Source organism: Gopherus evgoodei, chromosome 6, assembly GCF_007399415.2.
Source record: "Gopherus evgoodei ecotype Sinaloan lineage chromosome 6, rGopEvg1_v1.p, whole genome shotgun sequence".
In the NCBI taxonomy this organism is placed as follows: Eukaryota; Metazoa; Chordata; order Testudines; family Testudinidae; genus Gopherus; species Gopherus evgoodei.
In genome coordinates this window covers 123,456,623-123,479,046 of record NC_044327.1, presented here as the reverse complement: position 1 = coordinate 123,479,046, position 22,424 = coordinate 123,456,623, and the positions used below count along the sequence as shown (strand labels likewise).

At 46.8% G+C, this 22,424-nt stretch overlaps 1 protein-coding gene across 1 annotated transcript in view; it reads left to right on the top strand.

Moving 5' to 3' along the window:
* The first annotated feature begins 15,236 nt into the window (after nt 1–15,236).
* LOC115653628 (elongation factor 2-like) overlaps nt 15,237–22,424 on the top strand; it is a 28,335-nt gene continuing 21,147 nt past the window's right edge. Inside the window, exon 1 of the mRNA XM_030567114.1 lies at nt 15,237–16,274. Coding sequence (XP_030422974.1) covers nt 16,171–16,274 — 104 coding nt within the window. The 5' untranslated portion in view covers nt 15,237–16,170. The remainder of the gene's footprint in view (nt 16,275–22,424) is intronic.

Sequence of the window (22,424 nt, the reverse complement as noted above, 5' to 3'; positions counted from 1 at the left end):
GCTTATAGGACACTGCTCCCCCTTTGTCCCCTAGATAACGGATACCAAAATGGCTTTCTGCTTCTGCTTATATTTCCCAAAGTCTATTGCAGGAGTAGCCAAACTTACTGACCCTCTGAGCCACTTACAATAATCATCAGAAGTTAGAGAGCCGGCACTCCTGTTGAAGCTCTGAGCCCTGGCAGGCGCCTACCATGGGGCAGAAACCCTGAGCTCCTGCCACCCCAGTCTGGTAGGTTGGTAATGGGAGGGAGGACTCTGTGAGCCATGCTTTACCTGTAAAAGAGCCACATGCAGCTTGCGAGCCACTATTTGGCCACCCTTGGTCTACTGTGTCTGTTCAAGAGACAGGAAACTTTCCTGGGAAGTACAGGCTCCATCACTCACCGTAATTGTTAAATGGTATTTCCCCCCTCTTGTTTTAGCTTGATGGGTTTTTTTCACTTTATATGTATATGTACTTTTCATTGTTCTTGGAGGCATTACCTGGTTCAGTTTACATCAGAGACATGGGGATACAAGAAAAACAACACACTTTTATCTAGGGAAGGCTCAGCTTATGCACTGCTTGCAAAACACCTTTTAATTTCCAGCATACTGTGATGGGTTGGATCACAGGAACCCCCTGGGGCTGCCACCCGATGTGCCAAGACTACTTCTGCCCTTGCTTTCCTGCCCTGGCTGCTTAGGACTTCAGTGCCCTGCCTGGTTTGAGCCAGACCGGCTAGCCTGCTGCAAACCCAGACTCAGGGTCCGAACCACATCCCCTAACAGCTGTAGGCTTAACTGAAAGCAGCTGACAGAAGTGTTCCTGTCTTTAACACTCAGATGTCCAACTCCCAATGGGGTCCAAACCCCAAATAAATCCATTTTACCCTGTATAAAGCTTACACAGGGTAAACTCATAAATTGTTCGCCCTCTGTAACAGTGATAGAGAGAGATGCACAGCAGTTTGCCCCCACCCCCAGGTATTGATACATACTCTGGGTTAATTAATAAGTAAAAAGTGATTCTATTAAATACAGAAAGTAGGATTTAAGTGGTTCCAAGTAGTAACCAACAGAACAGAGTGAATTACCAAGCAAAATAAAATAAAACATGCAAGTCTAAGTTTAGTGCCGTAATAAAACTGAATACAGATAAAATTTCATCCTTAGAGATGTTTCAAGAAGTTTCTTTCACAGACTGGACACCTTCCTAGTCTGGGCACAATCCTTTCCCCTGGTATAGCCCTTGTTCCAGCTCAGGTGGTAGTTAGGGGATTTCTCATGATGGCCGTCCCCATTTTTGTTCTCTTCCACCCACTTACACATCTTTTGCATAAGGCGGGAATCCTTTGTCCCTCTGGGTTCTCACCCCTCCTTCTCAATGGAAAAACATCAGGTTAAAGATGGATTCCAGTTCAGGTGACATGATCACATGTCACTGTACGACCCCAACCTTCATTCCTCCCAGCCTGACTCACAGGAAGGCCTGCCTGCAAACAGAGCCATCCACAGTCAATTGTCCTGGTTGATGGGACCCATCAAGATTCCAAACCACCATTAATAGCCCCCACTTTGCATAATTACAATAGGCCCTCAGAGTTATATTTCATATTTCTAGTTTCAGATATAAGAGTGATACATTTATACAAATAGGGTGACCACACTCAATAGATTATAAGCTTTGTAATCATACCTTACAAGAGGCCTTTTGCATGAAGCATATTTTAGTTACATTATATTCACACTCATCAGCACACTTTCATAAAATCATAGAGTGCAATGTCACACATACATCTACAATTCTTTACACATACCCCCATACATACATCACACAATAATAATAACCAGCATTCTACCAATTTGCATACTATACCTCCCAAGACACCTTGTAGATACAGATTATGGCAAAAGTTGGGGCAATGAGTGTGCCAGGTCTGATGAGAGTGATAGTACGGTATGCCCACTGTCAGCTGGCACTGAGTGACTCCCTGGGTCTCAGGGTGCTAACCCTGGTGTGCTAGCTATATTCCTACATTCTGCTTTTCTAAACACCCTTGCACATCCAAAACTGATCTCTTCTTGGAGCTTTCCGTTGCTCCTCTGGCTTCTGCAACATATTTGCTTTTGTTGCATGTGTCTAATTTGGGGCATGATCCTACAAGCCTTTCATGGGCAGATATTTTGGGAAACTCAATGGTAGTTCCACATGCAGACAGCTCACATTGTCAAGCTTTAGGCTGAAATATATTTGTTGACAAGGACCTATTCTTTCTATGTGATTATGAAGGTACATCTATGGAGCCATATAGATAGCATGTTAATAAATTAATAATAAAATAATAATAACAAATAATATTCATTTCCTGCCTTACATTTTTGTGTAGTGTTGCTCTGTAGTTTTGAAACAGCTGCCATGTTCCAACTGAGAGGCTGCTGCATTTCAGAATTAGGTAAAGAGATCTATGCACATGTTTTCTGCATTTCACAGCCTGGTCTGAAGTTTAAATCATTGATATTCATAAAGGATATTATTGAATGAAAAGTTGTATGAAAAAATTTAAAGTGCCTGTGACATTATCTAATTAAAATATGACCACATACATCTTTGTTGCTACCACTGTTATATAATTGCAACAAATCTTGTACAAAGCTTGGAATGAAAAATGTCTATGGAAAAGTTATGATTTGCTGAATATGATTATGCTATTGGTATGCATATACTATTTTTGTATTTGAAGTTGTGAGTTTTGGCTCTATATCTGTATTTCAAATGTGTTTGCTTCTGGATAACACACACAAGATATTTAGCCAGCACCTTGTGAAGGAACTATTCAAGTTGAATGGCCCATCAAAGAACACATAACTCACAAAGGACCATGGGAGATGCCTATCACTTAATGGACTTTTTTGTGATGGTTTCTACTGTGGCTAAGCGAAGCATGCATGGATATGTGACTTACCCATGTGACTCCAAACACCATCTTGTTCCCTGTAATTTTCCACAGAGAGAACAATGGGTTTCCCTTCACTTGGCAGAAGCTATAAGAGGCCCTGGAAACAGCTCCATTTTGCCTCTTTCCTGCTCAAACGTCTGGACTATGGACTTATACTAATAGGAGCATTCTAACCAAGGGACTGAGGACCTCCCAATGATTTGGAAGCAACCAGAGACTTAACAAGCCAGCAGTTTATTCCATCACTGCTATAAGCATGATCCAAGAACTTTGCATTTATTGTATGTATTTGATTCTTTAAACCAATTTTAACTCACCTTTCTTTTTTATAAATAAACCTTTAGATACTAAAGGACTGACAACAGTCTGATTATTGGATAAGATCCGAGTTGTAGATTGACCTGGGTATGTGGCTGGTCCTTTGGGATCAGAAGAACCCTTTTGTTAGATGAAATTGGTTTTTAATAACCACTCCTCATTAAGTCCAGTGTCTGGGTGTTGAATCCAGGACTGGAATACCTAAGGAGGCTGCATTTCTGACTTTTTGTTAGCCAGTGTGGTGAGACAGATGTTTACCTTTGTTGCTGGTTTGGTACATCTCATGGAAGAATAACCACCAGTTCTGGGGCATCTGTCCTTTTTCCCAGCAGCGTGTTCTGAATTTGGTATTCTCAGTGGTGACCCATGGAGGCACGGTGACAGTGCTACTCTTACTTAGATATCTTTAAGAAAAGAAAAAGTTCCAAAGGAACAGAATGTTTTCTTTGTATTTAAAGGGAAACTGTTAAGTTAATAATTTTAAAGTAGGTTCCATAACTAATGGCTATGACAGCTAGAGTCTAAATATCTGTTTAAAGCAAGCAAACAATCAAATCTACCACTGTGCCCCCAACATTTTACACAAAACCTTATACCACCATAGTTTATTGCTTTGATCCTGAAAATATCAAAATAATGTTTTTAACTCTCCCTGCAGGTTGTGCCATGACGGTCAACTCATACTTCTCCAAGAGCTGAAACTGCACTGGCATGCTACTGATATACAAAATAAATGTTGTTTCTGAAATTCCCCTTATAGGCAACTGAAGTTGCAAGACTCTAACCCAGTGGTCTCCAACATGGTGCCTGTGGGCACCATGGCGCCCGCCGGGGCATTTATGTGTGCCCGCCTAGTGCCTAGCAGGGGAGAGAAGCCACGGCCCTGCGACTGCTGGGGACAGAGAACTGAGGCTGTGGGAATGGTGTTCTCTGTTCCCAGCAGGTGCTGGGACTGCCTAGTGCCCAGCAGTGGAGAGAAGCTGCAGCCCCGGGGGACAGAGAACTCTGGGGCTGCAGGCTGTGGGCACCGGTGTTCTCGGTCCCCGGCAGGTGCTGGGGGCCCTACGCCTGCTGGGGACAGAGTACTCTGGGGCTGCAGGCACCAGTGTTCTCTGTCCTCGCGGCTTCTCTCTGGATTCATATATTATGTAATATTAAATATGATGGGGTTTTTGGTATTATTTAATGTACAAATACAAAATAAGCCTTGAAAAATTGTTGGCGTCCACCACACTCTTCTGAAAACATGAATGTGCTACTGGCCACAAAAAGGTTGGGGACCACTGCTCTAACCTACTTAAGACTGCAAGGTCTTTGGGGGCAAGGGACTATTTTGGTTCTATTGCTTGTACAGCCCCTATCACAATGGAGTCTTGGTTCCTGACTGAGGTACATAGGTGCTACCATAATATAAATAACTCCATAGAACACTTTTAAAACACTATTGGTGGCATGGGGGAATAGTTGGGTAGTGAGGGGGGGGGAATAGCTGGGTTCTGGGGGGAAAAACTGGCACAAGACGCTGGCTGTGACATACCTGGGTACAATCTAATGAGCAGCTGTGTCACCTCTGCCCTGCAACCTTGGGTGCCTTACAATGCCTTGCTAAAGTAGTTCCCACTTGGGCTACTCACAAATAGCATAACAGCATGGAACCCACATCCTGAGTGTCTGTGTGTAACTGCCAGCCACACTTGGGTTACACTCTGGGCTCTCACCAGCCTGGTTCATACTGCAGGATGACCTCAACACACCCCAGTCTTAGACTTTCCTCCAAGCAATGTATATCCTGTATTGCCCAGCCTTCTCCTGGACAGTACAGGTTATACTAGGTCCATTATTTTTTTTAAAGGAATAATATGCACACAATTTGCTATCCCAAATAGAGCTTTCCTGGCACTTCAGTATAAACACACTGGATTAGATAAAACAATACAATAAGTTTATTAACTGCAAACAGATAGAGTTTGAGTATGTACAAGCAGTGGGGCATAAAAGTCAGAAATGGTTACAAGAAAAATAAATAAAAAACACTGCTGGTACCTAACTCAACAAACTATGTTAAATTCAAAGCAAAGTTTCCTCACCACATGCTCTCATGCTCCAAACTTCTTAGGTCAGGATCCCTTCCGCAGTTCAATGGCTGCTTCCTTTGTCTCTCCAGGTGCAGCAAATCAATGAGGGGGAGAGGCACCTTGGGGTGTTTGTCCCCCCCACCTGAAGAACATTTCCTTCTGGGTACCTGGAGACAAAAAGTCTACATGGAAGGATGTTCCCTGTTACTTTTTTCTCACTTGTTTGAGCTTTCCTTTGTTTCCCTTCCTGCTTGATGACTCTGTTTACTGCTTACATTCAAATTAAGCAGAACACACATTTCCTTGTTTGAGACAGATCTGCTTGCCAACCCGTTTGGAACGTGTTAATAACACCACACAGAGAAGTCTTATAACTTCACACACAATGTTGCCACATATATTTTAACAGGATTATACTGATAAGCAAATGATGAGTTTTCAAATGACACCTTACAATGTGTACTTTGTACAAAGATTATTACAGTAGTGAGTAGGATATGACTAAAGGGGTGTATGTTTTGTCACAGTGGCACAGGGTAAGCTGGGAGGTGGGGGTAAGGTGGCAATGGAGTGGGTGGAAGGAAGCTCATACTGAGTGCGGGGGGGAGAGTGGGGCAGCGGTGCCGGAATAAGTGGAGGGACAGAGAGCCATGACCCTCCCACTTTCTGAAAGTGGAAGGGTCCGGTCTGTCCACTTTTCACCACAGCAAACCATGCCCCCTTCCCCTCCAGAAATAGCTGGATATCGGGGGAGCTGGCATGGGACGGGCAGGGGGAGGGTGGAATAGCTGGGTATTGGGGGAGCTGGCATGGGAGGGGGCAGGGGGAGGGTGGAATAGTTGGGTATCGGGGGGAGCTGGCATGGGACGGGCAGGGGGAGGGTGGAATAGTTGGGTATTGGGGGAGCTGGCATGGGAGGGGCAGGGGGAGGATGGAATAGTTGGGTATCGGGGGAGCTGGCATACAAGGGGACGGGGGGGGACTGGGGGAAGGTGGATCCTGCGGGAAGCTGGCATGGGACGGGCAGGGGCAGGGTGGAATAGTTGGGTATTGGGGGAGCTGGCATGGGACAGGCAGGAGGAGGGTGGAATAGCTGGGTATCAGGGAGAGCTGGCATGGGATGGGCAGGCGGAGGGTGGAATAGTTGGGTATCGGGGGAGCTGGCATGGGACAGGCAGGCGGAGGGTGGAATAGCTGGGTATCAGGGGAGCTGGCATACAAGGGGAAGGGGGGTACTGGGGGAAGGTGGATCCTGCGGGAAGCTGGCATGGGACTGGCGGGGGAGGGTGGAATAGTTGGATATCGGGGGAGCTGGCATGGGAGGGGAATAGGGGGAGGGTGGAATAGTTGGGTATCGGGGGGAGCTGGCATGGGAGAGGCAGGGGGAGGGTGGAATAGCTGGGTATCAGGGGGACCTGGCATGGGAGGGGAACAGGGGGAGGGTGGAATAGTTGGGTATCGGGGGGAGCGGGCATGGGAGGGGATGGGGGACTGGGGGAAGGTGGATCCTGCGGGAAGCTGGCATGGGACGGGCAGGGGGAGGGTGGAATAGTTGGGTATCGGGGGAGCTGGCATGGGACGGGCAGGGGGAGGGTGGAATAGTTGGGTATCGGGGGAGCTGGCATGGGACGGGCAGGGGGAGGGTGGAATAGTTGGGTATCGGGGGAGCTGGGATGGGACGGGCAGGGGGAGGGTGGAATAGTTGGGTATCGGGGGAGCTGGCATGGGACGGGCAGGAGGAGGTGGAATAGTTGGGTATGGGGGGAGCTGGCATACAAGGGGACGGGGGGGGGACTGGGGGAAGGTGGATCCTGCGGGAAGCTGGCACGGGTGGGGAACCGGGGGTAGGTGGAATTGCTGAGTACCAGGCAGGAGTGTGGGGCGCTGAACCCACTGAACCGAACTAACCCCCCGCACCCTCTGCACTTCTGGTTCCGTGGCCGCTGGCGCTGGGTGCGGGAGCAGCTGGCACCGCCCGTCCGGAGCAGCCCCCAGCCGGACCCGCGGGGGAGGCGGGCGCGGCTGTATCGTCCCATCCCGACTCTCCCTGCTCCGCGCCCGTCTCCCCCTGGCTCAGTCTGGGCTGGGACGGAGGCTGCTGAAGCGCAGCGGCGGCCCGGGGTTGAGGGCGAGGGCAGCATCCGGAGCCATCAGCCGCCATGGTGAGTGGCCCCGGGGAGCAAGGGCCCCACAGCCCCCGGGGGCGGCCCCCCGAGCCGGGCCGCTCCGCCGCGGCAGCGCCCCCCGCCTGCTCCAGGGCGGGAGGAGAGTGCGGCCGCGGCTGGGCCAGGCCATTTTCCCCGCACCGTCCCTGAGCCCGCGGCGGGTCTGGCCGGGGGCCGCGGGGTCTGCCGCGGGCCGGGGTCCCGAGCGGGACTAGCCCCCCGGAGAGCCCGCCCCGGGGCTGCCGGAGCCTCACGGCGGGGTGGGCGCCATGGGGGCGGGGACCTGCCCAAACAGCGGCCCTGAGCCTTACTGCGGCTTGGGCCGGAGTCACAGTGCTCCGAACTGCCCCTAACTCCGCTTTGGGGCCGTTTATACGGTGCCAGCAGGGCCGGCGCTACCATGTAGGTGACCGCACTGGGATTTGGGGGGCGGCATTTTCTTTGGCAGCGACCTCGGCAGCCGGATCTTCGGCCGCCCTGGTCGCCGCAGGCAGGCGGAGGAAGCAGATCGTGAGTGTTTTCCACCACAAACTCCATCCCTCCCGATTTGCAACCTCATGGGCCAGGCGTCAGCAATTCCTGAGCAGGAGCACAGATGGTTTCCTTATGTGGCAGAAACTGAAGCTAGTTGGAAAACGGGGGGGTTGCTCAAAGTGACGTGACACCGGCATTTAGGCGGAGGGAGCTGGGACGGGGGCGCAGGCAGGGCTGCCTGCAGCAAGGGGGGTGCAGCACGCAGGGGAGCTCCCTGCCCCACTTCCTCCCCAAGCACACCCTGGCTGCTTCACGCCTCCCAGGCTTGCGGTGCCTAAGCTGATTCGTGCCTCAAGGCTGGGAGGCGGGAGAAGTGAAGCCGGGACTGTGTGCTGGGGGAGGAGGCGGAGCAGGGGTGAGTTGCTTCACTTCTCTTGCCTTCCAGGCTTCCAGTTTCGCAAGCCTGGGAGCGGGGAGAAGCAAACAGCGATGGTGTGCTCAGGGTGGAGGTGGAGCAGGGGTCAGCTGGGGGTCCTCAAGGCAGGGGCTTGGGGACTGGGGAGGGCGCAAGGTGGAAGTTTCGCCTAGGGCGTGAAACATCCTTGCACCGGCCCTGGGTGGCATTGCTCCACCTCACTTCCGGGGTCTCTTTCTGATCCCCCGACAATCCCTGTTGTTCCCATAAAGATGGCAGGCGCGTGAGAGAAATGCGGCTCTGTTTTTAGGGGGGGTGCTGGAGATCATGATCCCTGCTAGGACTTTGTTTTGCTTTGTACATGTTGCCTGTCCTCCCTTGAGCCGCAAGTTCCCATATGGTTCTGGAGTTAAATAATGGCCGGAAGGAATTGGGAGTGGGAGCTGTTTGTGTCCTTACACCGGCGCAGGTAGAGAAAGGTAGAAACACAGACGGGTATGGGAGGGAAAAGGTACCACACCACTTCAGACGAGCTCTGAAAGGGGTCTGTGTGTGTCAGTACACATCCTGTGTTACACCTGCTCAGACCTGTTGTGCCTGAGTCAGATCATCTGGGTTTTCCTAGGAAATTGGAGACTCTGCTGGGTTGTTCTGTTTTGTAATTTATTTGTGTTTATTTTGTTGGCAAGCCAGCCCTGTTACTTTAAATAGCACTAGCTGTTAATAATGCATCTCATCTCTGCTGAATATTTTTATTGTAGGGATCAGTCTGTAATGAGCCTGGTTCTATGATAAATAAATGCCATCACGATTTTGCTCTTTTCTTTAATGTTAGGATCTCTCAGTTCAGTCCTTCTATTTCTGCAACTTTTTGAAGGGGAGTGTTTCTGACAAGATGTACAACTTTTATGTCCCTTACTTGTGTCTCCATCAGCAATAAGTTTAGATGGGGTTTGTACAATATATACTTTATATCGCTGTCTGTTCCTGACTTGAAACTGGGTTGCAGGTTATTCCTCCCTGCCTTACAGTGGGGATCTAAACACTTCCAAGAGAAGGGGGGAAGCTTGTTATGGGGGAAGGTAGGTTTGTTCTCCTCTGTCCTGGTGCTGCTGAGAGCTGGTGAGAAGCACTGCCGCAGGATATGCTGCCAAGATGATGTCATGTAATTGTCCAGGAGTGATTCTGTTTTCCTCACAGTTGTGGCTGTAAAATTTGTGGGTTTTGTTGAAAAGCTGCTGTATTTTACTTGTGGAAGGGAGAAAAATACTCTAAATTTTTGGATTGCTTTTTCACTTGCCCTGTCTCCATACTATCTACTCTGTGGCAAGCTACCTGTGTTTTGCGGCAGAATTCTTTTCTATGGCAGTCTGGTGCAGCATACTGGAAATTCAGCAGCAGCTTTGTTTTAATGTAAATCAAAATCCTTTAAATTAATTGAATATAAAGACTAACACTTTTTATGCTGTATCCATATTTCCAGTTTTCTTAATGCCAAAAATTTTTGTATGGGGAATACTTTGCTGTAACATAGAATTTGTCAAGGGGTGGTTTTAGAGATTTTTACAGTTAAGTAAGATTTTAGTTGGGGCTTTTGGGAGGCAGTTTGACTTGTGGATTGTGGGATAAATGCATTAGCTAGATGTATGTGCTAAAAATTACGGGATGTAAAAGTTAACATTGACCATTAAACTGAGCTCTTTAGGTCTGAGCCTTAACTCACTGAGTTCTTGTCTGCTCTCAAAGTGCATTGCCTTAGAAAACAAGTTGACAAAAACGTGGACAAAAACAATCATGTTTAACAATGAATTACAACTAGCTAAAAAAAGGCAGTTTTAAACTGTTACAAGGATTAATTTTAAAAGATGATGTAATTATTATTTTTCTTCTTTTTTAAGGCAAGTATACAGGTCAAAGGTTGAACAGACAATGTTAAATGGACATTACCAACCCCAATTCCCCCCCCCCATATTAATGCCATCTGAACCATTAATGTTGATATTCAACATATATTGGAACACTGGGGAAGTTCCAGACAACTGGAAATAAAAAACTAATGTTGTACCAATATTTCAAAATGATAAACAGGATAACCTGGGTAACTCTGGGCCAGTTAGCCTGGCCATGATCCTGAATATCATGAAAATATCGTGAAAAGAGTGATCTGTGACAAAATCAATAAAGAATTAAAGGATGGCATAATTAATATCAGTCAACATGGTTTTATAGAAAATACTGCTTTTTGATGAAAGATTACAGGCTTGGTTAATAAAGGTAACTGTGTTGACTTAATATATTTCAGACTTCTGTAATCCATTTTGCTTAAGCATGCCTTGAAGAAGTTGGAATTTTTTATGTTTGGAAAATAACATCCACAAAGTAAACAGATTATTACTGATAGTCATTTGACCACAAATGTACTTTCACTTCAGCTGCATTTATTGTTCCTGTGCCCATAGGTGCTGACAATAGTGGGTGCAGATCAGCTCCGCAGATCAGAACCTCCCCGTTTCCCCCCCAGCTGGCATACCTGCCAATCAGCTCCTTCCAGTGCCTACTAGCGCCTCCTGCCCACTGCAGTCAACTGTTCATCTGTGCAGGAAGTGCTGGGAGGAGAGGCTGGGGCGGGAAGAGGCAGGGGGAGTGGTTAGGGCGGGGTGGTAAGAGGCGGGTCAGAGATGGGGAAAGGGATGGAGTGAGGACAGGGGCAGAGTGGGGGTCGAGCACCCACCCCCTGGGAACTGGAGAAGTTGGTGTCTCTGCCTCTCTCATATCCGGAACATTTATAGAAGCTTATACAGGATGTTTGTAGTTGTATGTGAAGTCTCTTTTTAAAGCTGTAATTATAACAGATGGGCCCTTTTGGAAATAAACATTTAGTTACAGAATTCTTTGAACCTCTGGAGATAGTGAAAGGAATGTTTGTCTCCTAAACCATCTAGACATGCCATAGTTTAAACTGTCTGCAAACCATTATGTAGATCAGGGATCTCAAGCTCAATTTACCTTAGGGCCAGTGCCAGTCCTCAAATCCTCCCAGTGGGCCAATAATGTCACTGAAGATGGTATTCATGCCACCTCCCAGCCTCTTTCCCACCCTTTTCCCTCGCTCCCTTGTCCTCATGCCACTCCAGCTGACTGCCCAGCGACTAGTGACTCTGCCTCCATGGCTCACTCTGCCCGGTGACTAGTGATGGTACAGTAACTCCTCACTTTAAAGTCGTCCCGGTTAACATTGTTTCGTTATTATGTTGCTGATCAGTTAGGGAACATGCTCGTTTAAAGTTGTGCAATGCTCCCTTCTAACATCGTTTGGCAGCTGCCTGCTTTGTCTACTGCTTGCAGGAAGAGCAGCCCATTGCAGCTAGCTGATGGGGGCTAGTAACCATGGTGGACCGGCTGCCCCCCATCAGCTCCACGCTCTCCTAAGTTCCCTGTGCAGCAGCTGCCTGCAGTTCAGCTGTGTCCCTCCCTCCACTGCCATGTGCTGCTCCTGCCCTCTGCCTTGGAGCTGCTCCCCGAGACTCCTACTTGCTGGGGGGGGGGGGACGGATGGAAGAGGGGGGCTAATGTCAGGGTGTCCCCTTCCCCCCTGACCCTGCTTACCCCATCTTCCATAGAGCAGGGGGGACATACCAGGGCTCAGGACGGAGGGAGCTTGCAGCAGCTGCAGTCTCAGGCTATGGCTACACTGGCACTTTACAGCACTACAACTTTCTTGCTCAGGGGTTGTGAAACCCCCCCCCCCGAGCGCAGCAAGTTACAGCGCTGTAAAGCGCCAGTGTAAACAGTGCCCCAGTGCTGGGAGCATGGCTCCCAGTGCTGTAAGCTAATGCCCTCATGGAGGTGGAGTACCTGCAGCGCTGGGAGAGAGCTCTCCCAGCGCTGGCGCCGCGATCGCACTTCAAAGCGCTGCTGCAGGAACGCTTTGAAGTTTTGAGTGTAGCCACGTTCTCAGCAAGCTGAACTAATTAACAAGGCAGCGTACTTAAAGGGGAAATGCGCATATCTCTCTCACACACATACTCCCTCCCTTCCTGCTGCCTTGCAGAGTGAGAGAGTTTACCCTTGAGGGCCTCCACCTCAACCAAGCTTCACAATCATCTCGCTGTGTAAAGTTTTGCTTTAATGTATCCAGAAGCTTGTGTGGTAGTTCAAACTTCCTTATCAGGATCCCATTGCAAACGTGTTTGTAGATTTTATATAGGAGAATGAATTAAAATATTTCCACAGTGGAAGCTGGCAGTTTCCTGAACTCAAGATCCTCTGGCCTAGCACAAGAACATACCTCCGATCAGCCCCCTGCCGCCTGTATTGCTTCATCCTCATGCAGAGCAGGAAATGTATGAGAGGGGGCAACCGGTTGAGAAAGGAAGCAACTAGAAATCAGAAGCTGAAGGGGGAGAAAAGGTAGCAGGAGGGTGTCAGAGAGATAGTGGAGAATAGATGGAGCAACAGGAGGGAAGACAGCTTGAAGAAGAAGAGCGAAATGTGGATACTCCTATATGCATGTTGTGATATTAAAATATTGTGAATTTTAAAGAATTTCAGGGTCAGCATTTCTTCTGCCTTTGAAAGAAGAATAAGGTGAAGACATAGGCATAGCCTTGAGGTTCACACCAAGGACCAGGAGTTAGGAGATTTGGATTATTTTGTTGATTTTGCTATTTAATTCATGGATGATGTTATGCAAATCCTTCGCTGTGCTTCTGTTTCCCCATCCTAGGATAACAATATTTCACTACCTCACAGGGATCCTGTGAGGCTCCTTTAACAATTATATGTGAAGCCCTTCAAAATCATCAGATGGCAGCTGGTATTAGAAGTTTATAACATTTTTGTGGCACACAGACTGGATTTGCTGTCCCCTGATCTACCTAATTAGGCTATTTGGAGCTAAAACCATTGACACAGTAATAATATGTTATACATAGAACAGTTTTCATTCAAGGCTATCTGGTGCTTGACATAGATGTTTGAGTATTATTCCCATTTTGCAGTTAGGAATAGCAAGTCATGGAGAAATGATGCAACTTGCCCAAGATTACAATCAATATGGAAGAGCTTAAAATATAATCCTGACTATTAGTTCTGTGTTCTAACTACTAGATCATGCTGTAGTAAGTAGTGTGTAATCAATTTCATACATTAGCTGTGAGACAAGCTAGTTCTTTATAGCCACACATTTCAAGCCTGGATTCCTAAAGTTTAGCTCCTAAATCCATATTTAATTTTAGAAGCAGCCAACTTGAAAATTGTAATCTCAAAGAACTAACTTGTCTTGCAGCTAACTGATAAATCTGACAATACTTATGTCACATTTTGGGGTTTAGGCCAATGAGAGGTTGTCTTCTTCTGCCCTGTAACCGTAGGTGCCTTAAATGCTCTGCTGCTACAGTTCACAGCGTGCACACCAACAGCCAGCAAACATGCAGTTCCCTGAATATCTGTGTGCTCTGCAGCCCGTTCAGTACACTGCCCCTAGCAGCCTGCCTACAACACAACAGTCCCACTGTGGTCTCCACCAGCTTTGGTTACTACTTGCAGGGTGACCCCAACATACCCTCAGGCCCTCATTTCCCCAAAAGTATGTGTGCTGAAATGTCTAGCCCTCTCCTGTAATATTTGGAGGCATAATAAGGTCCATTGCTCCTCTAAAGAGTCAAAAGCATAGGAGTTTGTTGCTGTAACTGGAGTTAATAATTACTTCAAGTCAAATACATTGTGGGGTTGATTTAGATTTTAGACCAAAAGGTAAAACAGGGTTTCTCAAACAGGGGTCACCGCTTCTGTAGGGAAAGACCCTGGCGAGCCAGGTCGGTGTGTTTACCTGTCCCATCCGCAGGTCCAGCCGATTACGGCTCCCACTGGCTGCGGATCGCAGCTCCGGGACAATGGGAGTTGCTGGAAGCGGTGGCTAGTATGTCTGTCGGCCCGCACCACTTCCAGCAGTTCCCATTGGCCCGGAGCAGCGATCTGCGGCTTACAGAAGCGGCGACCTCTGTTCGAGAAACCCTGAGGTAAAACAAGTTTATTTAATTAAAAAGGAGGTGTTGAGTTCAAATATAAGGGATAAAGTCAAAATGGTTACAAGCAAAGAAAAGTAAAATATGCTTTCTAGTGGCTAAGACTTAATTCAACAAGCTACAACCTTAGTTCCAGGTAGAACTTACCTTTTTTTCCTTTCCAGCCACAGCAGACTTTCAGTCAAGACCTTCCACAGAAGTACAAGGTGCTAGTTCCCCTTGTCTCTCTCAGTGAAGGGTCTTTGCCTAAGCAGGTTTCTCACCTATATGCAGTTCCCAGAGTCTTCAACCCCCTTGGTTGAAAGATCCATTTTTCTGAGCTTGCAAGAGGTCTGTCCCTTTGTATCCGTCCAGTGATGGAAGCGAAGATGGCATCTTCTCCCCTTATAGCTTCCCCAACTCACTGTTTTGTCCTCAGACTCAGGATAACCTCATGTTGTTCTTCCCTAACTGTGGAGTATGTAAATAGGGCTTTTGTTATATTTGGTCATACCTTGCTTAATTTCAGCAGTGACAGGTAGATAGCTGCCTTCCCTCCTGTCTGGGAGAAAACCTGTTTTTGTCACAGACTTTAAACCATGAGTATTCATAACTCTTCCATGTAGTGTTAATACTTACATTTCACAATGATATGAAAGTTAATGACACCCCGGTGATTAATGAGACCTTTCTTGATATACTTATTATAATACAGCAATACTGTATATAGTCAGTTGATTAAATTACTTATCATTTGAGATTCAGACTTCCTGTCTCTATAGTCCAGTAAAGCATTGAAATGTATTCTCAGATAAAGATCCTTTTCTCCTAGAAAAGAGATCCATGTTGTCTGGTGAAGACTTCATGCTGATTCCTCCCCAACTGGTGATAACTGAGTCATTACCTCCTCCCCTAGTTAGCTTGATGGTTTTGTTTATCTTTTGAATAAATGCACCTTCATTGGCTCTGTCTGACGGCCAGGCTGGTCAGACAACAAATACACTGGTCCATTAGGGCAGAGTAGGCTTATGCATTGCTTGCCAAGCACATAACTCTAGCACATATTCATAACTTTCTATGCACCCAGTACCTATACCATCTAAGAATGTTAATGATCAGTGAGTTATTAGTTTTGCACTGATATCTTACACAATATCTTTTAGATACAGATTATGGTAACAGTGTGTTAGGTGTAGTAAGTATGTCAAGCTTGACAAGAGCTGCTGCAAAGAGTACTGAACTACCAGATGGCCTCTGTCGCAACCTACTAGGTCATGGGCTGGTGGTTAGAACAAGGGCTTATTAGCTAGAATTGTATCCGAGGCTCTTGCACACTGGGGTTCAATAGAGCTGCAGATACCCAGCCATTAAAAATCAGACCACTTTGCCTAACTTTAGGCACCTAGGTTTCAACTTTCAGAGGTAATTCAATACCAAAAATTTACAGAAGTTCATGGAAATATTTGGAAGGCTTTAAATAAACTTTTGCTGTAGATATCTTTGTAAAATATAATCAAAACTCTTTGGGTATAATTGGATTAGCAAAATGGGACAAAATAGAACTCTTTCTTCAAAGTAAGACCCAACAAGACCAGTCTTGTCAAGACCGCGTAATATTTTGGGAGTCTCAGTCACATGCTACATCCCTGTGAAAGCAATGTGTCTTGTCACACACATTAACTATCATTCTGTTTTTAGATTGATCCCCTTATTGGTACTGTTGGGTTTGGCTCTGGTTTACATGGCTGGGCATTTACTTTGAAGCAGTTTGCTGAGATGTATGTGGCCAAATTTGCTGCCAAAGATGAAAAAGCATCACTCCCTCCAGCCGAACATTCAAAGAAAGTAGAAGATATGATGAAAAAGCTTTGGGGAGACAAGTGAGTGATGAAATACACATGTATACATAGGCACATGCTTAGATACCACAGCGATAGGCTGTTCAGGAATATCTTAATGAAGTGTATATATTTAGCACAGTGCTTGGTTTTCCTTCCCTCTTTAGGGCTCTTTAAGAACTCATAATTAGGGCCCTACCAAATTCACTGCCATGAAAAATGTGTCACGAACCGTGAAATCTCGTCTTTTGGGTACTTTCACCCTATACTGTAAAAGTATACAAAAGTACATGTCGTTTCTCAAACTGGAGGTCCTAACCAAAAGGGGGTCGCAAGCCTATTGTCAGGGGGTTGCGGTATTGCCACCCTGTCATAAACAGATAGCTAAGGGTTAATGTCTCTTTCACCTGTAAAGGGTTAACAAACAGTGACCTGCAACACCTGACCAGAGGACCAATCAGGAGACAAGATACTTTCAAATCTGGGTGGAAGGAAGTTTGGGTGTGAGTTCTTTGTTCTTGTTCTGTTTTTGCAATGTGGTAGGCGTGTTGGGGGAATGACACCTCTGGTTTCCATTTTAGGGCTCTGAATCGCCAACGGCATGTTCAGGTGTTATCCCCATTCGGTATCTGGCCTTGGTTTGAAAGAGTTTATAGTCATTCATTTTCTCCTTAGGCATTTCAGCCGCCACCTCTGCTAAAGGTCCACTGAGCTGTGATCTCAGCTCTATCATGTACTGGTCTTCAGGGATGCTGTACCCAAGACAGGCCCTTTCAAAATTTTCTAAGAAGGCCTCAGTGTCATCACCTGCCTTGTAGGTGGGAAATTTCTTGTGATGTGGAACAATCATTGGCGCAGGGTTGTTAGGACTGGCTGGAGCATCCTGCCTGGCCCGCGCCAAGTTCATTTCATGTTCTCTCTCTTTTGCCCTCTCTTCACTCTGTTTTTGTTGTTTTTCCATTTCTTGTTGGTGTTTCTCCCTCTCTCGTTGGTGGGCTGCATCTTTGGCTGCTTGTTCTCTTTTGTAGGCTGCCAGTTTGATGTTTTCTTCCCTTTCTTTCAGCTCCACCTCTTTTTCTCTTTTTCCCATTTGTCGCCTGTGGTTTGCTTCTTTGATTTGTTCCTCTGCATCCAGTTTTGCCCTGGAAGTCATGGTTACTGTTTTGTGTTGGGGTGCCCTCCGGTGTTTATTGTCTGAACTGCTGGCTCTCTGTTGTCTCCTGGGGTAGGCTTAGCAACCAAGTCTTTTTAAAGTCCTTTCTTGATAACTTAGATACAAAAAAACCTTTTAATTTGCATATGTGTTCTGCTGGTGTAGTTGACTCACAGCTGGAGTTCTATTGTTTAACAAATGACCCTTGTTTAATCTGAATAGCCTTGCCTGAGGCAATCTCTATGCACAGCCAGAACAGAGCAAGGAAAAAGAAATCTCTGGCTGTAGTTTTGAAAACCCTCTCTCTGCTACAAGCAGCTAGCAGAGAAAAATTATAATCTTACTGGCTTTTGGATTCTTATCTTTCCCAGACGCTGCACACCATGTCATAGTATAATCCCCAAATCTGGACCTTAGCGTCCAAAATATGGGTACTAGCATGAATTTCCCTAAGCTTAATTACCAGCTTAGATCTGATAGGCTGCCACCAATCAGGACTTAGATAGAGCGCCTGATAGACTCTGGTCCCCCCAAACCTTTCCCTGGGGACCCCCTGTCATAAACAGATAGCTAAGGGTTAACGTCTCTTTCACCTTGAAAGAAGTATCTGAAGCACCTGACCAGAGGACCAATCAGGAAACAGGATTTTTTCAACTCTGGGTGGAGGGAAGTTTGTGTGTGAGTCCTTTGTTCTTGGTCTTCGGTCTAACTCTCTCTCGGCTGTGAGGGGATTTCTATTTCCTGCTTTCTAATCTTCTGTTTCCAAGTTGTGAGTACAAAAGATCAGATAGTGATTTATATGTTTTTTTGTATTTACATGTCTATAGTTGCTGGAGTGCTTTGAATTGTATTCTTTTTTGAATAAGGCTGTTTATTCATATCTTTTAAGCAATTGACCCTGTATGTGTCACCTTAATACAGAGACCATTTTTATGTATTTTTCTTTCTTTTTATATAAAGCTTTCTTTTTAAGACCTGTTGGAGTTTTTCTTTAGTGGGGAACTCCAGGGAATTGAGTCTGTACTCACCAGGGAATTGGTGGGAGGACGAAGTCAGGGGGAAATCTGTGTGTGTTAGATTTACTAGCCTGACTTTGCATTCCCTCTGGGTGAGGGGGAAAGAGAGATTAACTCTCGGTACTTCTGTTTTCCAAGGCTGGGAACGGGGAGGGTGGAATCCCTCTGTTTAGATTCACGGAGTTTGCTTCTGTGTATCTCTCCAGGAACACCTGGAGGGGGGAAGGGAAAAGGTTTATTTCCCTTTGTTGTGAGACTCAAGGGATTTGGGTCTTGGTGTCCCCAGGGAAGGTTTTTGTGGGGACCAGAGTGCCCCAAAACACTCTAATTTTTTGGGTGGTGGCAGCTTTACCAGGTCCAAGCTGGTAACTAAGCTTGGAGGTTTTCATGCTAACCCCCATATTTTGGACGCTAAGGTCCAAATCTGGGACTAGGTTATGATATGGTGTGCAGCGTGTGGGATAAATAGAATCCAGAAGCCAGTAGGAATATTATATTTTTCTTTTCTCTGCTAGGGGCTTTTAAGCAGAGGGGAACAGTTTGGTTTTCAAAGGGAACCAGAGAGAAATTTTTTTTCTGCTCTCTCTGGCAGCTGTGGCTTGCATATTAAGCAAGCAACCATTAAGAGACTATTAAGGGTCTTTTGTCACACAATAGCACTCCCATTAGGAGGCAAATACCAGCACTATATACATGCAAATAAAGTGGTTTTTCTGGTTTACTTTACATTGAAAAAATTAGCTAGAGAAAGAAAAGGAAAAAGGCACTGTTGCTAGGCAGACCCCAGGAGACAACAGAGCCTGCAGTTCAGACAATAAACACCGGAGGGCACCCCAACACAAGAAAACAGGAACCATGACTTCTAAGGCAAAAATGGAGGTCGAATAACAAATCAAAGACGCTGAGCACAGGCAAGAGATGGAAAAAAAACAAACAGGAACTGGAAAAAAGACAAAAAGAGTTGGAGCTGAAAGAAAAGGAAGAAAGCATCAAACTGGCAGCCTACAAAAGAGAACAAGCAGCCAAAGAGGCAGCCCACAAAAGAAAACTAGAAGAAGAAGAGGTGGCCCGCAGAAGGAAAGAAGAAGAAGAAGACGTGGCCCACAGAAGGAAACAAGAAGACGACGACATCGCCCACCGCCGAGAAATGGAAAAACCACAAAAAGAAAGTGAAGAGAAGGAAAAACAGAGAAAACATGAACTGGACTTAGTGCAAGCTGGGCTGCATGCGCCAGCCAATCCTAACAACCCTTCGCCAATTATGGTTCTACAGCACAGGAAATTTCCCACCTACAAGGCAGGTGATGACACCGAGGCCTTCTGGGAAAATTTTGAAAGAGCCTGTCTCGGGTACCGCATCTCTGAAGACCAGTACATGGTAGAATTGAGGCCACAGCTCAGTGGACCTTTAGCAGAGGTGGCAGCTGAAATGCCTAAGGAGAACATGAATGACTATAAACTTTTTCAAACCAAGGCCAGATACAGAATGGGGATAACCCCGGATCATGCCCGTCGGCGTTTCAGAACCCAAAAGTGGAAACCAGATGTGTCATTTCCCAAACACGCCTACTACGTTGGGAAAAATTATGAGGCCTGGATATCAGGACACAATGTTAAATCCTTGGAAGAACTGCACCTCCTCATACAAATGGAGCAGATTTTGGATGGTGTTCCTGCGGACATAACACGTTACATACAAGATGGAAAACCCAAAAATCTCGCTGAGGCGGGGGAGATTGGAGCCAGATGGATGGAAGTGGCAGAAAGCAAGAAAGCTACGGTCAAGGGGAACAAATACCCCAGGGGGCACACCGACCATAAACCCTACAACCGAGGACAGCCAAAGACCCCACATACAACCCAAGTAAAGCCACAGACGCCCTATTCTTCCACCTCACCAGTCTCCAGTAACTCACCTCGGCCCAGTGACCCATCAGATGGAAGATGCTTTAAGTGTAATGAACGGGGACATATCAAGGCCAACTGTCCAAAGAACGCCATCCGAGTGCAATTCATTACACCACCATCACCCAAAAGATCCCCAGGCCCGGATGCCTCTCAAATACCCTTGGAGCGAAGGAAGAATTTGAGAGTGGGCGGAAAGAAGGTTACTGCGTGGAGAGACACGGGGGCACAAGTGTCAGCTATCCACCAATCCTTCGTAGACCCCAAATTCATCAACCCAAAGGCCCAAGTGACAATTTACCCCTTCATGTCACAAGCTGTACACTTGCCTACAGCTGAACTGCCTGTCCAGTACAAAGGCTGGTCAGGAATGTGGACTTTTGCAGTCTATGACAATTATCCTATCCCTATGCTACTGACGGAAGACTTGGCCAACCAGGTGAAGCGGGCCAAGCGAGTGGGAATGGTTACACGTAGCCAAACCAGGCAAGCTTCCAGACCCATTCCTGTTCCTGAGCCGTCCACAGACGCCCCGTCTGTGTTACCAGAGACCCAGACAGAGGTAGTGGACCCGGATTCCATGCCTACCACTGAAACAGCCACAGCACCTCCAGTCCCAGGCCCGGAACTGGAACAGCAACCAGCACCAGCAAGTGCAACCACAACTTCAAACTCAACGCCAGAGGGCGCCAGCGAGCCAGAACTGGCAGAAGCAACGGACAGCCATACCCAAAAGGCTCAGCCAGAGCCTGAAATACCCTCAGGTGCACCAGCGGAGAGCGGTTCACCAGCAACGGAAACAACCCCATCACCTACATCGCTTCCAGAGGGACCAAGCCCAAGTCCACAGTCTGAGGAAGAACTGGTGACCCCAGCCTCAAGGGAACAGTTCCAGACTGAGCAGGAAGCAGATGACAACCTTCAGAAAGCTTGGGCGGCAGCACGAAGCACCCCACCGCCTCTCAGCTCTTCTAATTGATCCCGGTTTGTTATAGACCAAGGACTTTTATACAAGGAGATTCTTTTTGGTGGACACTGGGAAAAATGGCAGCCGCAAAAAACAGTTGGTGGTTCCAACTAAGTACCAGGGGAAGCTCTTAAGCTTCGCCCATGATCATCCCAGTGGCCATGCTGGGGTGAACAGAACCAAGGACCGGTTGGGGAAGTCCTTCCACTGGGAGGGGATGGGCAAGGATGTTGCCAAGTATGTCCGGTCTTGTGAGGTATGCCAAAGAGTGGGAAAACCCCAAGACCAGGTCAAGGCCCCTCTCCAGCCACTCCCCATAATTGAGGTCCCATTTCAGCAAGTAGCTGTGAATATTCTGGGTCCTTTCCCAAAAAAGACACCCAGAGGAAAGCAGTACGTACTGACTTTAGTGGACTTTGCTACCCGATGGCCGGAAGCAGTAGCTCTAGGCAACACCAGGGCTAACACTGTGTGCCTGGCCCTAACAGACATTTTTGCCAGGGTAGGTTGGCCCTCCGAAAGGCCTTTACCCAATTTAAGGTGACGCTCATGTCTGACCCTGTACTCAGGGCCCCAGATTTTGACAAGTCCTATTCAGCACATCTCAGGAGCTTCTAACAAAGTAGCTCATGCACTCTCCCGTGAGAGTTTCCCAAAAGCCAGTAGTTAAAAAGTGTTCTTACAATGTACAAGTCTGTTAGTTATATACTTAGTGGTATATGTAAAGGTGCATGTGTTGTATTAATCTGTTTATTTTAAAGTTCTAGGAGGAAATCGCTGCCAGTGAGCTTCCCCACTGTCTGCAATTTGGGGGACGTGTCATAAACAGATAGCTAAGGGTTAATGTCTCTTTCACCTGGAAAGGAGTAACCTGAAACACCTGACCAGAGAACCAATCAGGAAACAAGACTTTTTCAAATCTGGGTGGAGGGAAGTTTGTGTGTGAGTCCTTTGTTCTGGTCTTGTGCCTGTCTCTCTCTCGGCTATGAGAGGATTTCTGTCTCTTGCTTTCTAATCTTCTGTTTCCAAGTTGTAAGTACAAATATAGTAAGGCAGTAAGGTTTATATTGTTTTCTTTTGTATTTACATGGGTATAGTTCCTGGAGTGTTTGAATTGTATTCTTTTTGAATAAGGCTGTTTATTCATATTT